Source organism: Trichechus manatus, unplaced genomic scaffold (genome assembly GCF_000243295.1).
Source record: "Trichechus manatus latirostris isolate Lorelei unplaced genomic scaffold, TriManLat1.0 scaffold00144, whole genome shotgun sequence".
Lineage (NCBI taxonomy): Eukaryota > Metazoa > Chordata > Mammalia > Sirenia > Trichechidae > Trichechus > Trichechus manatus.
This window is the reverse complement of record NW_004444080.1, coordinates 4,715,546-4,738,587: the sequence shown is the minus strand read 5'-3', so window position 1 is coordinate 4,738,587 and position 23,042 is coordinate 4,715,546. Positions and strand designations below refer to the sequence as shown.

At 37.4% G+C, this 23,042-nt stretch overlaps 1 protein-coding gene across 1 annotated transcript in view; it reads left to right on the top strand.

The window, feature by feature from the left end:
* The first annotated feature begins 416 nt into the window (after positions 1 to 416).
* The window catches only part of COL11A1 (collagen type XI alpha 1 chain), a 235,940-nt gene continuing 213,314 nt past the window's right edge, over positions 417 to 23,042 (top strand). Inside the window, exon 1 of the mRNA XM_004385738.2 lies at positions 417 to 729. Coding sequence (XP_004385795.1) covers positions 624 to 729 — 106 coding nt within the window. The 5' untranslated portion in view covers positions 417 to 623. The remainder of the gene's footprint in view (positions 730 to 23,042) is intronic.

Here is a 23,042-nt window from a genome sequence, read left to right as displayed (position 1 = left end):
CCAAGCACGCGTCCCCTGTAGCTCCCTCCCATTTCTTTTCGGGGATTTGGGCAGGAGAGGAGGGAGGAGAGGAGTGGGGAGATGGGGGATGGCTGGTGGGCTGGGCCAGCCTGCAGTCCTGATTCTTGGGCCGAGCGAGAGGGGGCGGGCTCGGGGCGGCCCGAGAGGCGTGTGATTGGGTCTGACCCTCAGCCGGCTAGTCAGTTTCGCCAGGGGTAGGGGGGGCTTTAGGAGGGGGGCGCAGGGAGGGGAGTGGGCGGGAGAGGGGGCTGCCCGGAGTCTCACGTCCGGCCCACTGACGGCATGAAGCCTTTAGGGGCGAGCAGTGTTCTCTGCCTTTTGGTTGAAGCCCCTCATCTGCCTTCAGTCTGAAGGCAGGGCCCGGCGGAGGACGGATCGGAGGGTCCCTACCAACAGGGCCGTCCGAGAAGGAGAGGACAGGGGCGAGGGGCAGGAAGGAAGCAAACATCAAATTTAAAAGAAAACCACTTTGACTTTCCCCCACTCTCCCGCTCCAATGGCTGTGTAGCGAACGTCCCCGGCGATACCGTGGAAGGGACGAAGTTGGTCTGCAATCGCAATTTTGTGGGTTGAGTTCACAGCTGTGAGCGCGGGGCTCGGAGATGGAGCGGTGGTCCTCTAGGTGGAAAACGAAACGGTGGCTCTGGGATTTCACCGTAACAACCCTCGCATTGACCTTCCTTTTCCAGGCTAGAGAGGTCAGAGGAGGTAAGAAAAAATGGATTTGGGGAGGTGGGAGATTGCCGTCGGTCTTTCTTCTTCTGCGCCCCTCCCCCTTTCACCACTCCTCCTTTCTCCTCCCACCCCCTAAAAACAATTCCCTTAAATAAAATCCAGATTGTAGCTGCCACCAGGTTGGAAGTGGAGACTGGAGAGAGATGGATGTAGGCGAGACAGTAATGGGAGAGGAGGTAACAGGGAAAAAAAAAAAGATCTGTCAGGCACAGAGCCTGCTGAAATGCCCTTCATCACTTTCTAGCCTCTTTGAAAAGAGGAAAAATACTACCTTGAACAGAAGGGCAGTTGTACAAAGCTTTTGTCTGAAGAGCAGTCCTTAGGTTGCTCTTAACACCTCTTCTAGTTTCTTCAGATTCTTATTAATGGAAATACCTTTTTAAGGGTGAGTTGAGAAAATGTAGAGAGAGGGTATAAAATGAACCTTGATAAAATTCTTTGTCTTGAACAAAGTGAGAAAAAAAGGCTGTTTTTACTCTTTGGGATATAAGGGAAACCAAGGGGATGAATCTAGAAGATTGAGAACACTTTCTGTTTTTGGCATTTTGAAGAGATTTTAAGTGGAAAAATTGGCAGACTGCAAGGAAGCACATTACAACGGGTTCAAGATTGGGAGGAGAATACTTTTCCCTGAATTTCAGTCATCTTCTCCCATCTATGATCCCCTCCCCCCCTTCTTCTTGCAGGTTGGACATGCAGTTCTCTTGGAGAATGATGAAACTCATCAAGCCGTTGGGGTGGGGATGGAGGAATAGGGGTTGGGAGGGAAGGGGAGGGGTCGTAGGATGGGGTGGGAGGGGAGCGGTAAGGAAAAGTTCCTACGTGGCACCACCAAATATTCAATGACCAGACCCGCACTGAAGACTGCATCTCTGTCAGTACCCGAGGCAGGAGAGTGAAGTTACTCCTCCCCTAGGCCTCCTCCCTCCCCTTCCCCCACCCCCGCCCTTTCCCGCAAAAGCCTCTGACTGGAGCGGTCCGTTAGGTGCTGTAGACCCGGCTGGCGGGCAAGCGCTTTTGGAGTTTAGGAAGCCCAAGCAGCTTAGAGGAGAAAGGCGAGTTTTGTTAGAGGACCTGCAGAGGAGCTGGGGCTTAGGAAGGAGGATGATGAGGATAGGTTGATGGAGAAAAAATACAGTCGACCCCAAATGGCGCAGGTTTTAGCAGAAACCTGAGACTCTGGTGTTGGGTCTAAATGCCAACATCTGAGTTCCCTCTGAAGTGAGTTAGCGCTCCCTGAGACGAGACTCTGCGAAAGAGGTCTGTATTCTTCCCTCCTGGTTCACTACACTCTGCAAAAGTGGTCTGTATTCTTCCTTCACGGTTCACCTTCCTGAGTGGCAGGAAGTGCTGGATCATTCTTCTGTAGCAGTGTATTCTGGTGAATATAGTCAGAACCTAATTAGGACTGTTTTTGACTATGAAATGAGTTATATTAATGATAAAGAATTGATTCATCCTCTTCTACATTTTCAAGGATAAGTAAGAGAGCCCTTGAAAGTGGAATCTTTCAAAAGTTAGCATCTTAACTTTGGTACCTGGTCACCAGTTGAGTTTGTGAGTTCTGTCAGCAGTTCTGCCCTCTGCTGGTTTTATTTATTATTTGGAATTCAGGCATCTGCTGTAGTAGATGAGGCCTCTAAAAATCCCTCTAACTACAGAAATATTTGAAAGGACACTGGATTGAAGAAGAAGGGACATTCTGTTTCTTTTTCAGCATGTCACATTCACATGTGGCCAAGGGGATAGTAATTGGAGCTATTTATTTAAAAATATAGAAACCATGACAGTAATCTGTGAACATAGACGAAATATAAGCTCAAGAGACACCACTATATAAATTCAGGAATTATTTCTCTGAAGGTATTTATGTTTCTTTTCCACATTAGGTCTTTTTGTAAAGCACTAAGAATAGCAGAAACAATCAAATTTCTACACTTCTGACACATAAATTTTCTTTTTTCAATCTAGCTACACAACTGAAGTACTTTTAAACAAGCATTTCAATATAGCATCAAATAAATGGTAGGCCCATCCCTATTTTTATAAAGTCAGGTAATGTGAGAAATAGCAAAGTATAAAGATCAGATGTTGTTGAGTTTCTGTCATTTCTGATGAAATGTCTTGAAAGTGATAAGATAGTTAAATATTCAGATTGTAAGTTTTTTTTCCTTTTTTGTCAAGTTGCTTGGTGCTTGTTGCTTAGAGGGAGGTCACATGTTTAGTTAAACCTACTTTATAGGCACTTCTGTCATTTAATAAACATAAAAAATGAAATAATAGTATATTCATGTTTATAAAGGAAATACTGACTTCAAAGCCTGAATCACTATATAGGGGAAAAACAAACACAGTATCCAGTTTTAATACTTCAGATTTGCAGTTAAAGTAACAATCAGTAGGATTTTATATTAATTTTAAAAGGTAATGTACTCCAGCATCATACTAAAACTTACTGATTTCAGTGAGGGGCAGTGGTGTGGTTTGGTTGCTAAACCCAAAGATAATTTTAAAAAGAGCCTATTTTCAGATAAAATTTGTTTTTCTTGGATGAAAAACATTAAAGCCTTAAGAAGTTCTGTGTTCATAATAAAGTTAGACTCTAAGAAAAGCATAGTTTAGGATCCTGCGGCATCTCACCTTATGGAGAAAGGTTCTTGGAAGTGAATGGATTAAAAGAAAATTTGTGATCTCACACATACCATATTGTTTTAATTTGAAAATCCAAATTCTATAACTTGGAAATATTTACCATACTTACTCAAAACTTTTAATCTTTACAATGATTTAGTATAAAAAAAAAAAAACTAGGTGTATTTTTTAATATATGCATTTAGATTAACTTCAATTTTATATTTCATTTGTTTCCCTGTGGTTAATAAATCAGTTATCTTATGAATTTATTATTATTTTTTTGTCAGTTAGTCCATTAGTTATTATGTAAAGAACCTGGGATTTACTTGAGGTTTATAGTGATTACACTGTGATTATGTTAAGATAGATGGCTTTATATGAGAGTTTTAAGTAAGACGTAAGATTTAAGCTATTATTGAGTACTAAGGAAAAATCATATCTAATTGAATCAATTTTTATGAATTAAAATGGCATCCAACTTTGGGCAGTTAAACCTATACAGTGTCTTGCAAAATGTTGATCAATTTTATGAGGAGCTTTCAAAAAGTTGTTGGTAATTGGTAGTGAGCCCTGATGAAGAATTGTTTTGAGCGCCCAGGATCAGCAGGTGAAATGGTACGGCTTCCAGAGTATGTGCTAACCCAGCCTTGCAAAGAGATCAAGTTTGCCCCTTTGATTACTTAGTTAATCACTTAAAAGATCAGATATGCTTCTGAAAACAAATGCAGAGTCTTCTATTATTATTAATATTGTCACTTACCATTTTTTAAAATTCAGTAATGAAGAATAATAGGCAATTTATGAGAAGCATCTTTATGCAAGTATATACAGATAATCTCAGTTTAGGTGGCACATATATACTCAGTTAATTATAGACATTTTCACCTAAATTCCTGTTAGTTTTCAAATTAAGTCTATTAATATTTAAAAGTGACAAGTTGTTTTATAATTACCACTTAACTGAGGGATTACCTTATAATAGTTACTCTCTGAGATAATAACATTTCCATAGTTTTAAAGAAAATTATGAAATTGAAAAATGAGAAATGTGTCTGGTTGCTTACAATTTATTGATAGAATATGTCTAGGTTTAGTGTTTACCTCAATTTGTGCCTGAAATGGAAGAACCACAACATTGTTGCTCAGGTTGTTATCCCTAAAATACAACAGGGTAAACATGACTCCATTTCAGATTTGTGGGTAGGATTTCTGTCTGACAAAGTCTAAATAGTCACCTTTCTTTTTCTAAAAATCTTTGCTGCTTTTCAGAGACAAATCCTCTTCACACTGGTTAATTTATTGAGGTGCTGACTACTGAGTGATAATGAATGGAGTCAAATTAAATCAAGCTTGATTGACAGTGTCTGTGTAATAAAAAGTTGAAATTTTGAGGGAAAGAAAAGCTTTTTTTAGATGGGATTTATTTAGAGAATGCTAGAGCTGGGAATTATACAAATTGCGAATCCATCCTACCTTATCACTTTACTAATGAGGAAACTGAGGCACAGAAAATTGTTAGCTAAATACTCTTTCCTACAAAAACATAAAAATATCCTCATAATATTTAAGGTTTTTCTGAGGGATAGGGCAAAGATCTGTAGTAGTGATTAAAAATAAAAGAAGTCTGAGATTTATTGAATGATTAAATATTACCTAAATTTATATATGCTGGGGTTTAGATTAAGAATCCATTGAGAAGATGGATTAAGTGAAAATGCCTAGTTTAGAGAGAAAATCAGATAGGATATATAGAATGCATTTTAATATTTCTCAAATTCTAAATTTAAAGAGGGTAATTTTTTGTTATTTATATCCTTAATATATTTGATTATGTGATTCTATAAGACTGTTTGCATCAGCGTAGAAAGTATAATACTTATTTATTTTTTTGGTATACATTTGTTGCTAGATTGAGAACAGTTTTTTTTTTTAATCATCTTTAAATTTGTTAATGGAGGATTAGGTGCAACTTTGAATTTTCAAGAAGCTAAGGAAATCAGACATTTATTTCACATAAGGCAACTCATGTCAAATTTATGTGCTTGTCACAGAAAAGCAAAGAAATTATAGAAGGAATGAATTTCATAGATCATACTTCTTTACATACCTTTTATTAATAAACCAGATAATGAATTCATTATTACTTGATATGCAGTGTTTGTTTATTTGTCATTCGTTTCCCAAATAAGTGATCCTCTTTGTGGATAAAGTAGGGGAGAACTTAGTAGTGTAAAGTCTAATTAACTTTTTTTTTTGGTCAAAGCATCTGAAACAACATAAATATCTTTTACTTCAGGAATAAACCAGTAGTTAATTTATAGGGAAGTCCTTGCTGTTAATGGGCTTCCATGATATTTGTTGTGCTATCAACAACTATGACTCATTTTAGTACCACAAGTGGAATTTTGAGAAATTAAAAAGGAAAAATTCAATTTTATTTCTCAATAGTTTTAGAAGCCCAACCTTCAAGAGCTAGTATTTTTTTAACCAAATAATAAGTCTTCCTATCTTTAGGGAAAAGCAGTACATGTCCTCAGGTTCCTTAAGAAGATGCCACAGACACTAATATTTATACTCATGATTAACTCTTAATAATTTACATAAACATGGCATTTTATAAGTATTGAGTCATGTCTATCATTTTAAGTAATTTTTAATGATTATTTTAGGTATTCAGAAGGTAGAATTTTATTGAGTCCTAGATACACTTTTCTTTCCTCCCTGCCATTGGAGAAGTAATTAAGGGCAGTTGGTGTAATCATTAGGAATTCAAGACAAGTGCAGAGTGAGGGCAAAGAGCTGGTCTGCATTTCTGCTTTTACTCCTGCAGTCTCTCCTTTAATTCCGGGGAAATGTGACCTGAGCTGGGAGTGGTGAGAGGAAACCAAACTGTTTTTTTTTTTTTTGACCACTGAAATTTTGTTCCTTAGCAAAGAAGAAAGGGAGGTATACACAGATGTTATAAAAGTTGCAGTGTTCTCTAAATTTTCTCACTGAACAGTCAACTTTAAAGGCAGTTTTCAGTATAGTTTTTCACCTGTAGTTTTAGGGAGTGCGGTTTTCGCCTCCCTAAATTTAGACGTTATTCCTTCAAATTTCTTTTGCGATTTAATTCAAACCTAAAGTTTTGAGATTTTTTTTTAATTGCCTTCTATGTTAGAATGCGCCTGGTATATTTATTTCTCCTTCTTTCAAAACTCTAATATGATTTGATTTTCATAGGTAAGTAGAATATTTTCTGTCTTCATTTGTGTCAGGAATCAACATAAATAACAGTAGCTCTGAAGAGAAGATGAAAGACAATTTTTAAGTGATTTAACAAGTAATATCTATCAGTTGCAGTCTTTGGCTTACTACTGACTTGGCTAGTGGTTCTTTAGACATTGGCTGATCACCAGACCTACTGTTATCTGGTAAAATAAACTCTTTGCTTGCTGTGCATGGAATTAGAGACAGTGCTATTAATTTAGGAGAAAGAACTCAGAGAAAAGAAAGGTTATCATATTTCAGAGCAAGAGACCAGCTTAAATACTACTTGACAATTGAGAACTAAAACAAACCTGTGTAAAAGTGCTTTAGCACAATCAACTTTTGCAATCCCCTCAAGCCCTTTTTTCTTAGAAAGACATTTCTTTCTTATTTTAACCAAATTTAATTGCTCTTGAATGGCTCTCTGCTGTACAGGCAAATGAAGGTCTCTATTCATAGAGCTTGAGCGCATAGAGTGTCAGTGGAAGCTTCCTTCCTCTGTCTGGCTGGTAAACTGACATCCGGGCTTAAAGGAATTAGACTGTGCGAAGTGGTTGACTTTCCTTCTTCACTCAGATTTTCTCTTGACAAGGCTAAGAGGCTGTAGTGCACTTTCATACATTTTGCTCTCAGAGTAACTGCAGAGGAAGAAGAGCGGTAAATATTAAAGCAGTGTCTTTCCTTGACTTTTCTATATAGACTAGAATCTGATGGTGGAGCACAGTCTACTATTGGCTGTCACTCTTCCTTTTGAACACTGATGAGTCTTAGAATACTTACTGGCTTTGAGGATAACTTTACTGTCAAATCCCTTAGCATGAAGTAGAGTACTCTTCCGGATGTGACCCCTCTGTTTGTCCCGTCTCATCTCCAGCCATTTTCCACCTCACACGACCCACACGCCCAATCACGTTGCACTGCAGCCATGTGAAACCTCTTGCCCATATTCTCCACTGTCTTTAAATGCACTATTCCCTCTCCTTGGAATAGCTGTTCTCTTCCTGTCCATCTAGTAAATGCCTTCTCATACTTCAAGATTTAGCTCAAATGTCACACCTCCATGAAACTGTTCTTCATCTCTCCAGGCAGATATAATAGTAAGAGCTAGGACTGAATGCATGGCTGTGTTATGCATTAGGTTCTAAGAGCCTTCTTCTAGCTTTCTGAGGAAGCGCCAAATTGATTTCCAAAGTGGTTGTACCATTTTACATTCCCGCCAACAGTGTATAAGTGTTCCGGTTTCTCCACAATCTCTCCAACATTTATTATTTTGTGTTTTTTGGATTACTGCTAGCCTCCTTGGGGTGAGACGGTATCTCATTGTAGTTTTGATTTGCATTGCTCTAATGGCTAATGATCGTGAGCATTTCCTCATGTGTCTGTTATCTGCCTGAATGTCTTCTTTGGTGAAGTGTCTGTTCATATCCTTTGCCCATTTTTTAATTGGGTTGTTTGTCTTTTGGTTGTTGAGGTTTTGCAATATCTTATAGATTTTAGAGATTAGACGCTGATCAGATATGTCATAGCCAAACATTTTTCCCAGTCTGTAGGCTGTCTTTTTACTCTTTTAGTGAAGTCTTTTGATGAGCATAAGTGTTTGATTTTCAGGAGCTCCCAGTTATCTAGTTTCTCTTCTGGTGTTTGTGCATTGTTACTTATGGATTGTATTCTGTTTATGCCATGTATTAGGGCTCCTAGTATTGTCCCTATATTTTCTTCCATGATCTTTATCGTTTTCAATTTTATATTTAGGTCTTTAATTCATTTTCAGTTAATTTTTGTACATGGTGTGAGGTATGGGTCTTGTTTCAGTTTTTCGCAGATGGATTTCCATTTGTTAAAGAGACTGTCTTTTTCCAATAAATGGACTTTGGGCCTTTGTCAAATATCAGCTGCTCATAGGTGGATGAATTTACGTCTGGATTCTCAATTCTGTTCCATCGGTCTATGTACCTATTGTTGTACCAGTACCAGGTGTTTTGACTACCGTGGCAGTATAATAGGTTCTAAAATCAGGTAGTGTGAGGCCTCCCACGTTGTTCTTCTTCTTGAGTAATGCTTTACTTATCTGGGGCCTCTTCCCTTTCCATATGAAGTTGGTAATTTGTTTCTCCATCTCATTAAAAAATGCTATTGGAATTTGGATCAGGATTGCATTGTATCTGTAGATCGCCTTGGGTAGAATTGATATTTTCACAATGTTGACTCTTCCTGTTCATGAGCAAGGTGTGTTTTTCCACTTATGCAGGTCTCTTTTGGTTTCTTGCAGTAGTGTCTTGTAGTTTAAATTTTATAGGTCTTTTACGCCTCTGGTTAGATTTATTTCTAAGTATTTTGTCTTCTTGGGGGCTATTGTAAATGGTATTGATTTGCTGATTTCCTCTTGGAAGTTCTCTTTGTTGGTGTCGAGGAATCCAACTGGTTTTTGTATGTGTATCTTGCATCCTGATATTTTGCTGAAATCTTCTATTCCACTAGTTTTCTTGTGGACTCTTTGGGGTTTTGTGTGTATAAGATCATATCATCTGCAAATAGAGATATTTTGACTTCTTCCCTACCAATTTGGATGCACTTTATTTCTTTTTCTAGCCTAATTGCTCTGGCTAGGACCTCCAGCCCAGTGTTGAATAAGAGTGGTGATAAAGGGCATCCTTGTCTGGTTCCCGTTCTCAAGGGGAATGCTTTCAAACTCTCTCCATTTAGGATGATATTGGCTGTTAGCTTCGTATAAATGCCCTTAATTATGTTGAGGAATTTCCCTTCTATTCCTATTTTGTTGAGAGTTTTTACCATGAATAGGTGTTGGACTTTGTCAAATGCCTTTTCTGCATCGATTGATAAGATCATGTGGTTCTTGTCTTTTGTTTTATTAATGTGATAGATTGATTGTTTTTCTAATGTTGAACCATCCCTGCATACTTGGTATAAATCCCACTTGATCATGGTGAATTGTTTTTTTGATATGTTGCTGAATTCTGTTGGCTAGAATTTTGGCGAGGATTTTTGCGTTGATGTTCATGAGGGATATTGGTCTGTAATTTTCTTTTTTTGTGGTGTCTTTACTTGGTTTTGGTATCGGTTATGCTGGCTTCACAGAATGAGTTTGGGAGTATTCCATCCTTTTCTATGCTCTAAAATGCCTTTAATAGTGGTGTTAACTCTTCTCTGAATGTTTGGTAGAATTCTCCGGTGAAACCATCTGGGCCAGGGCTTTTTTTTGTTGGGGTTTTTTAAATTATCTTTTCAATCTCTTCTTTTGTTAAATAGGTTTATTTAGTTGTTCTACCTCTGATTGTGTTAGCTTAGGGAGGTAGCGAGTTTCTAGAAATTTGTCCTTTTCCTCTAGATTTTTCAAATTTGTTAGAGTACAGTTTTTCAGAGTATTCTCTTATGATTCTTTTAATTTCAGTTGCATTGTTATGATATCACCCATCTCATTTCTTATACGGGTTATTTGCTTCCCTACGAGCCTTTTTAAAAATACATTTTATTTTTTAGAGAGGTTATAGGTATACAGAAAAACTGCAGAAAGTACACAGAGTTCTCATCTGCCCCTCTCCTTGCTGCCATTTTCTCCTATTATTAACATCTTGCATTAGCGTGTTACATTTATTTCGGTTGATGAACCAATATTGATACATTATTATTAACTAAAGTCCATAGTTTACACTAGGGTTCACTCCCCCACTACTGATTATTTACCCAAATGAATTGAAAACTATGTCAGCACAAAAACCTGCACACAAATGTTTATAGCAGCTTTATGCATAACTGCTAAAAATTGGAAGCAACCAAGATGTCCTTCAATAGGTTATTGGATAAACTGTGGTACATCCATACAGTGGAATATTTTTCAGTGATAAAGAGAAATGAGCCATCAAGTTACGAAAAGATATGGAGGAATCTTAAGTGCATATGCTAGGTCAAAGAAGCTTGTCTGAAAAAAGCTACATAGTGTAGGATTCCAACTGTATGACATTCTGGGAAAAGCAAAATTATAGAGACAGTAAAAAGATAAATGGTTGTCAGGAATTCAGGGAGAGGTGGGGAGGGATGAGTAGGTGGAACAAGGGGCATTTTAAGGTGGTGAAACTACTCTGCATGATACTGTAATGGTGGCTACGTGACATTATGCATTTGTCAAAACCCATAGTACTAAGTTCTAAGTACTTTTCCTATAGCATCTCATTTCATTGGGACGATTGTCCTGAAGATAAGTTAATGCTAAAATTCCAGTTTTACCCATAAGGAAACCAAAAAACAGAAATTAAGTATCTTGCCTCAGATCACACAGCTGGTAAGTGGTAGATACAGAATTTGAACCTAGAAGATCTTGCTTCAGAGCCCTTGATTCTGATTACTCATCCATATTTTATTTATTTATTTTAGTGTCATAATACTTTTACACTGACATTGAACACTGCTGAAATCACTGTTTTCCTGTAGGAATTGCTGGAGGGTAATGATTGTAACCTATTATTTGCGTCCCCAGTGCCTACCATGGGGCCAGAATGCACAGTATATGATATAGTCACTGTTTAGGTTGTTAATTTTCTTCTTAATTCACCCAGCAGCCAGAAACAAGGTTAAAATCTATCTAACTCGGAGTGGTGTGAAAGTTTGAGGACCTCTTCTTGTTATCTTGTTAGTAGTGATTAGATTACCCCTCCCCCTGCCTTTTTCTATACATTCTCTCTGAAAGTAAATGAGTTGAGACTCTCTCTCTAGTTTTCCTCTGCTGGAAGAGAGTTTTGTACATCTTTCCAAAGACATCACTAAATATTTGCAGCTAATGATTGATTATAGTACCTCTTAAACTGTGGTTTGCTTTAAAATAGTAATCTGATAGAGAAAAATACCACATGAGGTAGTATTTTTGCTTTGACAGCAGCATAAATCATCATTTCACTTGTCTACTGATGAGGCAGAAAAGAAAGGTTAATCAAGAATGATATCAATCTGGAAAATTGAGAATTAGAAATATATATTCATTTTTGAACCTCTCATCTGAGTTTTACATGCTGTTGGGGATTAATGTTCTGACTTAGCTTGAATGAGTATTAGAACTAATGGCCTATTTATCTATGTCTGTATATTGCTTTATGATTATTTTAATAAACTAATTCTTTTCTTAGGTTAGAAAGTTATATATCATACACATAGTTATATTATAAAGCAAGGAGTATATAAAGTTTCAAGTGTTTAGGAAGATTAATAGACAGTAGTTATAGAATCATTTTAGGAAAAAAAAAGGTTATATTTATAGCTTCTTCTTATCCGTTGTGTATTTTAGATACACTAAAATCACCAGGACAGGTATCTTTCTGTTTCATTTACTGTGTCCCAAGCACCTAGACCAGAGGTTGTCACTTAGTAGAAAGTCAATAAATCTTTATTGAATTGAAATGAGGTGTAGATTGCAGCTCTAATGACTTGCTTTTGAATAATCTAACTAAAGACCTAAGACGTAATATATGGCTATGCATATTGATTACTGCCAATGTCTACAGAAGTATGAAGTAACTTCTACTGATATTCCTTGATTCCCTGAAAATTTCAGTCTCTGTTTTACCTCCAAGCCTTTGAATAAGTGATGGCTTCCACTTTGAACACTCTCTCACTCTGCTGGTTTGGCTGACCATTGCTTGTTACTCATGATTTGGATATCTCTTCTGGGAATAACCTCTCCTTAACCATGAAGACTTTGGTAGCTGACACTCTAGAACATCCTTAAAACATACTCTACTTATCATAGAATATAATTAACGCTACAGTGAAAACAGGGACTGCATCTTTTTCACCTGTGTAAGAGAATGTGACATCTAGCATTATATCTGAAGCATAATAGATGGCCGATAAGTATTTGTTGAATGAATGAATGAGTGAATGAATTCATAATAAGGAATTTTCACTAATGTCAACAGGAGAGGGATAATCAGTCCTAGTTTAGTACCACAGTTATTTCCAATCCCAACCTTGAGGGCTTTGCTTGAATATATTTTGTATGGATTCCAAGCATATGTGCTTTATACAGTGCCACAGATAATTTTGATGCACAGACAGGGGTTTACAAACCTCTATAACAGGAAGTAAATGTATCTGAAAGTGGGAATATGCCTAGCTCGTGTAACAAGGCACTGGAACTCAAGTGAAAAGCTAGGCATCTGCTTATGTGCAGATCATTTCGTAAGTACCCTATTGCGAAACAGCAGTGGCTCTGGAAGAATTGGCTTGAGCAGATCGACTGATTATGATACAGATAATGCTTTCTTTTAATCCTCCTCCTCAGAGCATACAATAAAGTAAATAGCAATGAAGATAGCTCTTTTCAACGTTAAAATCAAATGGCCATATTAAAATGTAATTTTAGTTTGATAGTAATCTTTTCTAATAGCCTCGGCCATTTGTAAATAAGAAATAGCTATACTTCTCAAATATAACATTCCTCAGCTGGCTTTTGTTCTTTCCTTCACCATCTTCAGAGCTGTAACATTATTATGATATTTTATATAATATTCATAACATAATAAAAGCATATAATATACGTACTATTATGACATTATTTCTGCTTTCAACTTTCAGTTCATATAAACTTTTATGATTTGAGAAGGTTTGGCATTGAAACTGTTCAGTAACCACAAAAATTAAATAACTGTCTTCTATAAAAGGAGACCTGGTTGTGCAGTGGTTAAGCGCTCAGCTGATAACTGAACGGTCAGCGATTTGAACCCACCAGCTGCTCCATGGGAGAAAGGTGGTAGTCTGCTTCTGTAAAGATTTACAGTCTAGGAAACCCTATGGGGCCGTTCTGCCCTGTCCTATAGGGTCACTATGAGTCAGGATTAACTGGATGGCAGTGGGTTGGCCTTCTATGAACCTCCCCTGTGTTAGGTGCTGTGGTTACAAAGAGAGTATGCCAAGTATGCTAATCTCTGTTCTCATGGAGTATGTGTGTTACTAGAAGAGTTACAGTGAAAAGTTAATTAATATACTCAATCATTCATTTATTCATTCAACAAATAGATATTAAATTTCTATTATGTGTTCATGCTAGGGGCTGGGCTTATTCATTCATTCATTCATTTGTTAAATTACATATTCGACAAGTACACAGAAGCTGGGCAAAGTTAGATACACTTTTGCCTTAGGGAGCTTATGGTCTACTTGAGGAAACAATCATCAATCAAATACTCCCAGAATAAATGGAAAACTACTACTATGCTAGATGCTTGGAAGGGGAGGTGCAAGATTCTAGGAGAATGCAGAACAGAAGCTCAGTGAAGTCATAGAAGCCTTCCCTGAGAAAGTAACAATTGAATATAGAAGAATAAAGTGAAGTGAGGAAGAAAGAGCATTCCAGGCAGTGGCATGTCTCAAGGCCTGTGGCAAAAAGGAGAACAACACCGAAAGGGACTTGAAAATGGAACTTTAAGAAGGGGAGTGTAGCTAGAAAAGCATAATTGGAGTGAAGGGTATAATTTAAGATGGATCTGGGGAGGTGGGCATCAACTACATAATGCAAGACCATATGGATATATTTTTCTACATAGCATGGAACCATGTGACAAATTTCAGAGTACAGGGAAGCTGCTAAATTGCTTTATCTCATCTAATTTTCAAAATGAGGCTAAACTGAAGAAACCAAGTCATAGAGAGCTTACCCAAAGTCATACAGATAATAAGTGATTGGTTTGGGGTTAGAAGTTAGCAGTTCCAACTACAGAAACTAAATTGTTAATCATTGTCTATATACTCTGGCATTGCCTGGGTTTTAGACTACTCATTAAGAGCTCTTAAGATTTTGAAGTATACCAGAGTATTGGTTGTAGTTAAATTAGGGTAATTGATCACTTTTCTTCATATTAGTCTTTTGTCAGTCCTATGTTCCACTAGGAAGTAGTGGTGTTTCTGTGGTAGAATTTTTGCCTTCCATGCGGGAGACCTGAATTCGATTCCCGGCCAGTGCAACTCATGCACAGTCACCATCTGTCATTGGAGGGTTGCATTTGCTATGATGCTGAACAAGTTTCAGCAGAGCTTCCAGACTGATGTGAGCTAGGAAGAAAGGCCTAGTAATTTACTGAAAATCAGCCAATGAAACCCTGTGGATTACAACAGTTCAATCCTGTTGTAGATAGGGTCACCATGAGTTCTGGGCTGACACGATGGCAGCTAACAAAAACAACTACATTCCATTACCATACATACACATTAGTACTCCTGACTTCTTGATACTTACCTGGTTGTTGTTTTTATTGTTGTTAGGTACTGTCAAGTCGATTCTGACTCATAGTGACCCTACGTACAACAGAATGAAACACTGCCTGGTCCTGTGCCATCCTCATGATTGTTGTTATGCTTGAGCCCATTGTTGTAGCCACTGTGTCAGTCTATCTGGTTGAGGGTCTTCCTCTTTTTCGCTGACCCTCTACTTTACTAAGCATGATGTCCTTCTCCAGGGACTGATCCCCCCTGATAACATGTCCAAAGTATGTGAGATGAAGTCTCACCATCCTCGCTTCTGAGAAGCATTCCAGCTGTACTTCTTCCAAGACAGATTTGTTCTTTCTTCTGGCAGTCCATGGTACATTCAATATTTTGCGCCAACATCAGAAGTCAAAGGTGTCAGTTCTTCGGTTTTCCTTGTTCTTTGCCCAGCTTTCACATGCATATAAGGTGATTGAAAACACCTTGGCTTGGGTCAGGTGTGCTTTAGTCCTTAAAGTGACATCTGAAGTAGTAAAGTATTTCACAACTGTGTAGAAGATGGTTTTTAACTTTCTGTGTTTTATTTATTTTTTTATTTCATTCCATGATGGTGTGTTTCATCTATGGTCTGTGATATAAGGTGAAAGGTGAGGATAAGTGAATCTCTAGAAGTGAGGAAATAATCTACTTTAGAAAGCCACTGTGTTCTTGCCAGACCTGACTCAAACAACTATAACAACCAAACTTGGTAAGCTCTTCCGGATGCTGTTAAAGGCCACTTCCAGCCCCCTTCCTTTGCTTTGAGAGGCTAGTGGGAAAAAGCCTTCAGCTGCAAAGTAGGATGTAGCTTCTCATTCATTCATTTATTCATTCATTGACTGTATCTCTACTGATTATTTACAATGTGCCAGCCACTATGTTTGACCTTGAGAATACAATAGTGGACATCAATAGTGCTAATGTTTACTATCATAGAGTTTACAATCTGTCAGGAGAGGCCAATGTTAAACAATAATTTACAAGCTTTGCATGTATAAAAAAAAGAAGAGTGAGAAAGAAATATTACATGGTGTGAGTATATAACAGGGAAATCATGACTATAGGTTAGATACATACTGTGTCTGAGAGCATACAGTCTGGAGAGAGAATGAGATAGTTAAATGAGCAAATGCTATAGAGTGTGGGGTTATCAGTAGGGAGTATAGGGCACTTGGCATCGAATGGGAGGGTCACATAACCCAGCCTGGGAGGAGTGAGTAAGGATTTCCTGGAGGGAGTGATACTTAGGTTGAAGTAGAAAGGTTGACTAGATCTGAGTCCACTAGGTTTTCAATCCTGACTGCACATTAGACTCACCTGGGAAAAATTTATACCTATGGATGCCTGTGCCCTACCCTAGTCATTGTTCTTTATTAATTCTGGATGGACGCAGCCGTTGTCTATTTTAAACGCTCTCTAGGTGATTCTAATAAGCTGATTGAAAATCAGTTAAGGTTGAAAAATCAGTCAGTTGTCCTTAGCCAGATGAGCAAGGAAGGAGAGAATATCTCCAATAAAGGAAGCATGGTTCATTTCAGAAACGGAAAAAAGTTTACTTCAGCTGGAGGGCAAAACTTGGGCGTTGGAGGAATGAGTAGGAGTGAGTATAAAGGTTCACTTGGAGTTTGTGGCAGTGAATCCATGATTTTTCTCCAGCTGTTCACAGCAGCCATGGTGAACCCAAGGAAAGTTTGGATAGCTGAATTTAATTAGTGTTGATGTTTTACCAGGCAAGCATGACTGCTTTCATTTTCTTGAACCCCATACTCTCTTGTGTCACTGCTGCCATATTTGCTGTTTCTTTCCCCCTCCTCTTTGCTAATGAACTACTATTCATCTTTAGAACTCAGCTCAAATGATCCAGATAGTAATATTTTAACCCTTGTGGGTCATGTGGTTCCTGTAGCAGTTACTCAGTTCTGTCCTTGTAGTGCAAAAGCAGGGACAGACAATAAGTAAATGAATGGGTGTGACTATGTTCCAATAAAACTTTATTTAGGGACACTGAAATTTAAGTTTCATATAACTTTCATATGTCACGAAATATTCTTCTTTTGTTTTTTTCAACTTTTAAAGAAGTAAAAAAAAAAAATCTTGCAGGTTATGCAAAAATATGAAGGAAGGCAATTTTAGTCTGTAGGCATAGCTTGCCAAGCGCTTGTTCTAAGGCATTGTTACAAATACCAGCTCAGCTCTCAAAAAAAACTCTTTGAGTTAAGTACTTTTATTATTCTCATTTTACAGATGTATAAACTGAGGCACAGAGTTAAGTGATCTGTCCAAATCACACTAATGCTAAGTGGCAGAGGTGGGACTCAGAATCAGTCTGGCTTCAGAGCCTAGGCCCTCAACACTATATAACGCTGCCCTTCTCTACTGCTCATAGGGGTGTGTGGCTGAAGAAGGTTAGAGGAGAAATTAATTAGATACCCAGTGCTCAAAGCATTGTGAGATGGTAGATGGGTAATATATGTGAATGTTGAAGGCAACAGGGAGAAAAGATCAAAGACTAGGGGCCAAATTTATCAATGAATGAATTAAGATGTTCAAGAGGTCAATAGAGTACAACAGAAAGGACATGTTAAGTTCTCAGAAACTTTTGTTTCAAGACTAGAGAATTGTATGGACTCCAGAGGAAGTTGTTTTGAAATTATATATATATATGTATATATATATGTATGTATATATATGTATGTATATGTATATATATGTATGTATATATATGTATATATATATATGTATGTGAATATATATATATATAAAACAAACCCGTTGTCATCGAGCTGGTTCTGACTCATAGTGACCCTACAGGATAGAGTAGAACTGCCCTGTAGAGTTTCCAAAGAGAAGCTGGTGGATTCAAACTGCCGACCTTTTGGTTAGCAGTGAAATGTTTAACCACTGTGCCATCAGGGCCCCATTTTATGTATATATATAATATAAATATATATTATACATAAATATTATTTTTTCATTCAGCCAACATTTTATATGGTCGTGTGTGTTTATATAATCCTGTGTGTTTTGTGTTTCTCTCCTCTTCTAATTTTGGAAAAAGTCAAGTACAAGCAAATAATTAAAACCCAGTGTAAAATGTGCTATGATAGAGGTAAGCATATCTAACCCAGCTTTGGGAGATAAGGAAATGCTTTCTGGAGGAGATAGCATATCAGTTATATCCCACTTATTCCTCAGGTAAGATGGAGATAATATTTCAGACTGTGGGAGTAGGATTTATAAAGACCCAGAGGCAGAAGAAAGAACTTGGTTTCTAGGAAGTCTGAGTTCAGTATGGCTAGAGCACTGAGGGAGGAAGGAGTTAGGGGGTAACAAGAGATAAGGATGGGGATGTGGTGGTGCGGGTGGGACTGGGAGAACAGGCAGATGTATCCAGATCCTGATGATATTATATGCAAGGTGTGTGGATGTCTTCTGGAAGTCAGTGGAGTTCTCTGAAAGAATTTAAGCAGCAGAATCACATGTTCATGTTTGAATTTTTGGAAGCTCTCTCAGACTGAAAAGGCATGGAGACCAGTTAAATGGTTATTGTAGTAATGCAATGGGCTCTGATGTCCTCTTCCTCCATTTAGTCAGCCTATAGGGTTGCTATGAGTCAGAATCACTTAAAGGCAGCGGGTTTGGTTTTTGGTTTGGTTAACAGATGACAGTAAAATGCAGGAAAATATTATTGAACAAAATATTGTATTGAATTGGATACATTTGAAAGAGAATCATGGTCTGTGTCACCGGTATTGGCAACAAAGAAGCAGTTAAAACGTTGACGACATTTAAGAACTTCTTTGAATATAAGAATTTCGCTTTTTTAGCTATATAGAGTTAAGCCATAATGCACATTTGCTTTTAATCAAAAAGTTGCAGTTCAGTTGACTAGATATGAAGAATAGTTTGTGTGCATGCGTGTGTGCGCACATAGATTCTAAACATAGAATCTCTATTATGAGGATTTATTAAATATTATGCTTATTAGATCAAATAAAAAGCAGAATTGCAAAGTGACTTGATTTATTATTTAGTCCACATGGAAAAAAATTTAGGACTTGATTAACTGAATTTTTTTTTTTTTTTTTGGTAACGTTATATGCATATTAAGAAAAAAGTTGAAATATTCATTTCTAATTTTTATTGTCTTTTTGGGAATAAATTATGATTTTTAAAAAATATTATACTTTTACAAGATGCCATGTGTCTCTACAAAGAACTTTGTCAAGTTTTAAAAATAGAGCCCTTATTTTGAATCCTGGAGAGTGTTTTTATCTCATTAGTTTCAAAGTAGGAAGAAACAAATGTTCTGTGCTCTTAGACAAGGTGATCATGTGAAAGTCAACTTTGGAGAGAAGGAAAATTGTGATCCATTTTCTGTATTATTTATGTATGTCTTGTTGTGACCAAAACAATGGGGCTGTACTCTTTACTTCACGGAAGACCTATACATTCATAGCTGTGTTCATGTCTACCCTGGAGTCTTTACACTATTCAGCTATTCTTTTGAGAATGGCTTCAAAGCAAGAAGATAAGATAAAATAAACAGATAAGATACCTTGGCTTTTAGAAACATTCTGCTTCAGAATAATTTATACCCTGTAACATAATGAGTTTAATTTAAAACAAATATAAACAGCAGGAATCATATTGGCTCAAGATAATTTTAGTACATTGTAGCCCTGAGAATGCAGTGGTTAAGAGCTCAGCTGCTAACCGAAAGGTCAGCAGTTTGAATCCCCCAGTCACTCATTGGAAACCCTATGGGGCAGTTCTGCTCTGTCCCATAGGGTCACTATGAGATGGAATCAACTCGATGGCAATGGGTTTGGTTCCAATACACGGGCAGTCCCTGGGTTACAAACATCCGACTTACGTACAACCCATAGTTACGAATCAACTGTAAAAGCCTATTAAAAATTTGTGGTATGTACAATGGTTCGTAATAACAAACGGGTGATACTTGTGACGTGCATCAAAATATTGTTATTACTGTATTATTATGTTAAAGGTGTTTTAGTGTACCTGGAAGGGTTTCTTTAATGTTTTTTATGCATAGAAAGATACACTATATGCTATACACTAAGAAAAACATTTGACGTTAGATACGAACCATACCTAACTGTTCCAACTTACATACAAACTCGATTTAAAGACAGGCTTAGGAATGGAACTTGTTTGTAATCATGGGACTGCTTGTATATATTTTTCAAGTTTTTATTTTGCACGGTTTATTTAGTTTGCTCTCTGGTGCTCAATTCCCATGTCTGTACAGTGGGGATAAGAACACACACTCTGCAAGTCTGATGAAGGTGAACGTATGTGATAAACTTAACTCAGTGACTGGCACACCTAAGGAGCTCTGAGCGTGGCAGTTATTATAATTTGTATTTTCTTAGCTTTATAGTAAGAGAAAAGAAGAAAGTAAGAATGGTTAGGTATCCTATTAGCCTAAAAAACTGGCCATTGCAAGCATAGCTAGTGCAGACAATTTTCTTGAAAGCCATTATGATTCTTTTAAATATTCCAAAGCTGAACTAAAGTACCTTATTTGATTGAGTTAATAATCCCTTCAAAATCTTTGACCTCGTTTAAGAATAGTTTTTTTTCCTTTCTTTAATAATTTGACCCAATGTGTACTCCAAATGGATTTTCTTTCAGAAGCTTGATGAAATAGGTAGACAGGGGCTTTAGTATTAAAGGGAAGAACATTCATTGTTGTTTATATAATACATTTTATATGCTTGTAAAATTTAAATAACTAAGGAAATGATCAAATGCACATTGTTTACAAGCATTTATTCAATTATTCATACATTCTACAACAGACTGATAGTTATTGTAAGCAAAAATTGGTTGAAATTATAATTTTCAAAGAACAAAACCCTATTGTAGGTTACCCTCTACTTTGTGAAGTGTGATAAATTGTGATGATGGTATTTCCTGATTCTAGAATGAGTCCCATTTTCATTCTCATTAAGTCCTCCCAGGATCAATTTATTCACAAAACACAACCCAAAACCAAAAAACCCACTGCTGTTGAATCATTCTGACTCATAGAGACCCTATAGGACAGAGTAGGACTGCCCCACAGGGTTTCAAGGCTGTATGTAATCTTTATGGAAGCAGACTGCCACATCTTTCTCCCGCAGAGTGGCTGGTGAGTTTGAACCCCCAACCTTTTGGTTATCAGCTGAATTATTCTGAAATATGATGACAATTCTATTTTGTTCTTTAACCACTGAAACATTTCAAATTAGTAATGTTAGTTGTAACTTTCAGCCAGAAGTGGTCTGTTTTACCTCTGAACCATACAGCAGTGTGTACGTCTAAGGAAATGTAGATACTGCCTTCTCCATACTTACTGGGCATACGTAGTGCCTCCCCAATTAGAATCTAAATACATGATTTAAGGACTAGATCTCGTGTATGCTAAGTGGTTCTTTGGCCAGCGCATGGCCTGCTCTGGATATTTTGTTTATTTTTGAATAGAGGTAGAAAGCCAGTAGCATATAAATATATTGAGTAGCATGGATTCTAAAGTCTGAATATAACAGTGCTTACACTACGTGATTCATATTTTGACTTGCTTACTGATTTAATTAGGTATATAGTTAAAGCCCAGGGAATTTGAGTATCTAAGAAAGCAAGTTATCCAAATGGGTCCAATTCACAAAGGGGAAGTTTAAGTTTCCAAACTTATATTGGCCATATCACTGTAACTGGCAGTAGTTGGTATGGATTGGATTTGGGAAATCTATGCTTTTGCCAGTCTGCCAATCTACACTGGGCAAATCTGCTGCAAAAGATCTCTTTAAAGTGTTAAAAAGCAAAAATGTTACTTTGAGGACTGAGGTGGGCCTGACTCAGGCCATGGTGTTTTCAATCGCCTCATATGCATGTGAAAGCTGGACAGGGAGACCAAAGAAGAATTGATGCCTTTGAATTATGGTGTTGGCGAAGAATATTGAATACATCATGGACTGCTCGAAGAATGAACAAATCTGTCTTGGAAGAAGTACAGCCAGAATGCTCATTAGAAGCAAGGATGGCAAGACTTTGTCTTCCATACTTTGGATATGTTATCAAGAGGGACCAGTCTCTGGAGAAGGACACCATGCTTGGTAAAGTAGAGGGTCAGCGAAAAAGAGGAAGCCCTCAACAAGATGGATTGACACAGCAGCTGCAACAATGGGGTCAAGCATAACAGTGATTGTGAGGATGGTGCAGAACTGAGCAGTGTTTCTTTCTGTTGTACATAGGGTCACCATGAGTTGGAACTTGCTCGATGACACCTAAGAACAACAGCATGCTTTTGCCTAGATTCAGCTATAAACAGAGTCTTGTGTTAGACACTCTAACAAGGAAAGCATTCAAGTCAACGGAATTTTACTGTGTTATCTATCTTTTTTAACATCTTTCCGCTTCTCTTTGTTTTTATGATATGGCCTAGTAACTATAAGTTTTGCGATATTTAAGTATACTATTTATCGTAAATTTGAAAATTCAAAATCGTCTTTGTTTGGATTATGAATAGTTGAATAGAAGATTTATTAGAAATAAATGGAAAATGTAAAGGTGTTGGCATTCACTTTTATTCCAAGTATGCCATTACTTGGGATGATTAAATATTTTATAAATTGTAATCGAGATGCATCAGAATATTGGTAAATTCTTATATACCCAAAAAACCAAACCCACTGCCCTTGATTCAATTCCAACTCATAGCAACCCTATAGGAAAGAGTAGAACTGCCCCATAGGGTTTCCAATGCTGCAAATCTTTTCTCCACATCTTTCTCCTGAGGAGGGGCTAGTGGGTTTGAACCACCGACCTTTTGGTTAGCAGCCAAGTGCTTTAACCACTGTGCCACCAGGGCTCCTATTAGGCTATATTAAATATCATAATAGGGAGCCCTGGTGGTGCAACAGGTAAGTGCTCGGCTGCTAAACAAAGGGTTGGCGGTTCAAACCTACGCATACTCTCTGCAGGAGAAAGACCTGCCAATCTGCTTCCCTAAAGTTTACAGCCTAGAAAAACCCTATGGGCTGTTCTGCTGTGTGACATGGGGTCAACTCAACCACATTTAACAATGACAACTACAAATCCCGTATAGATCAACAAGCAAATCTTCTGTTTTGCTTTTCAGTAATTTT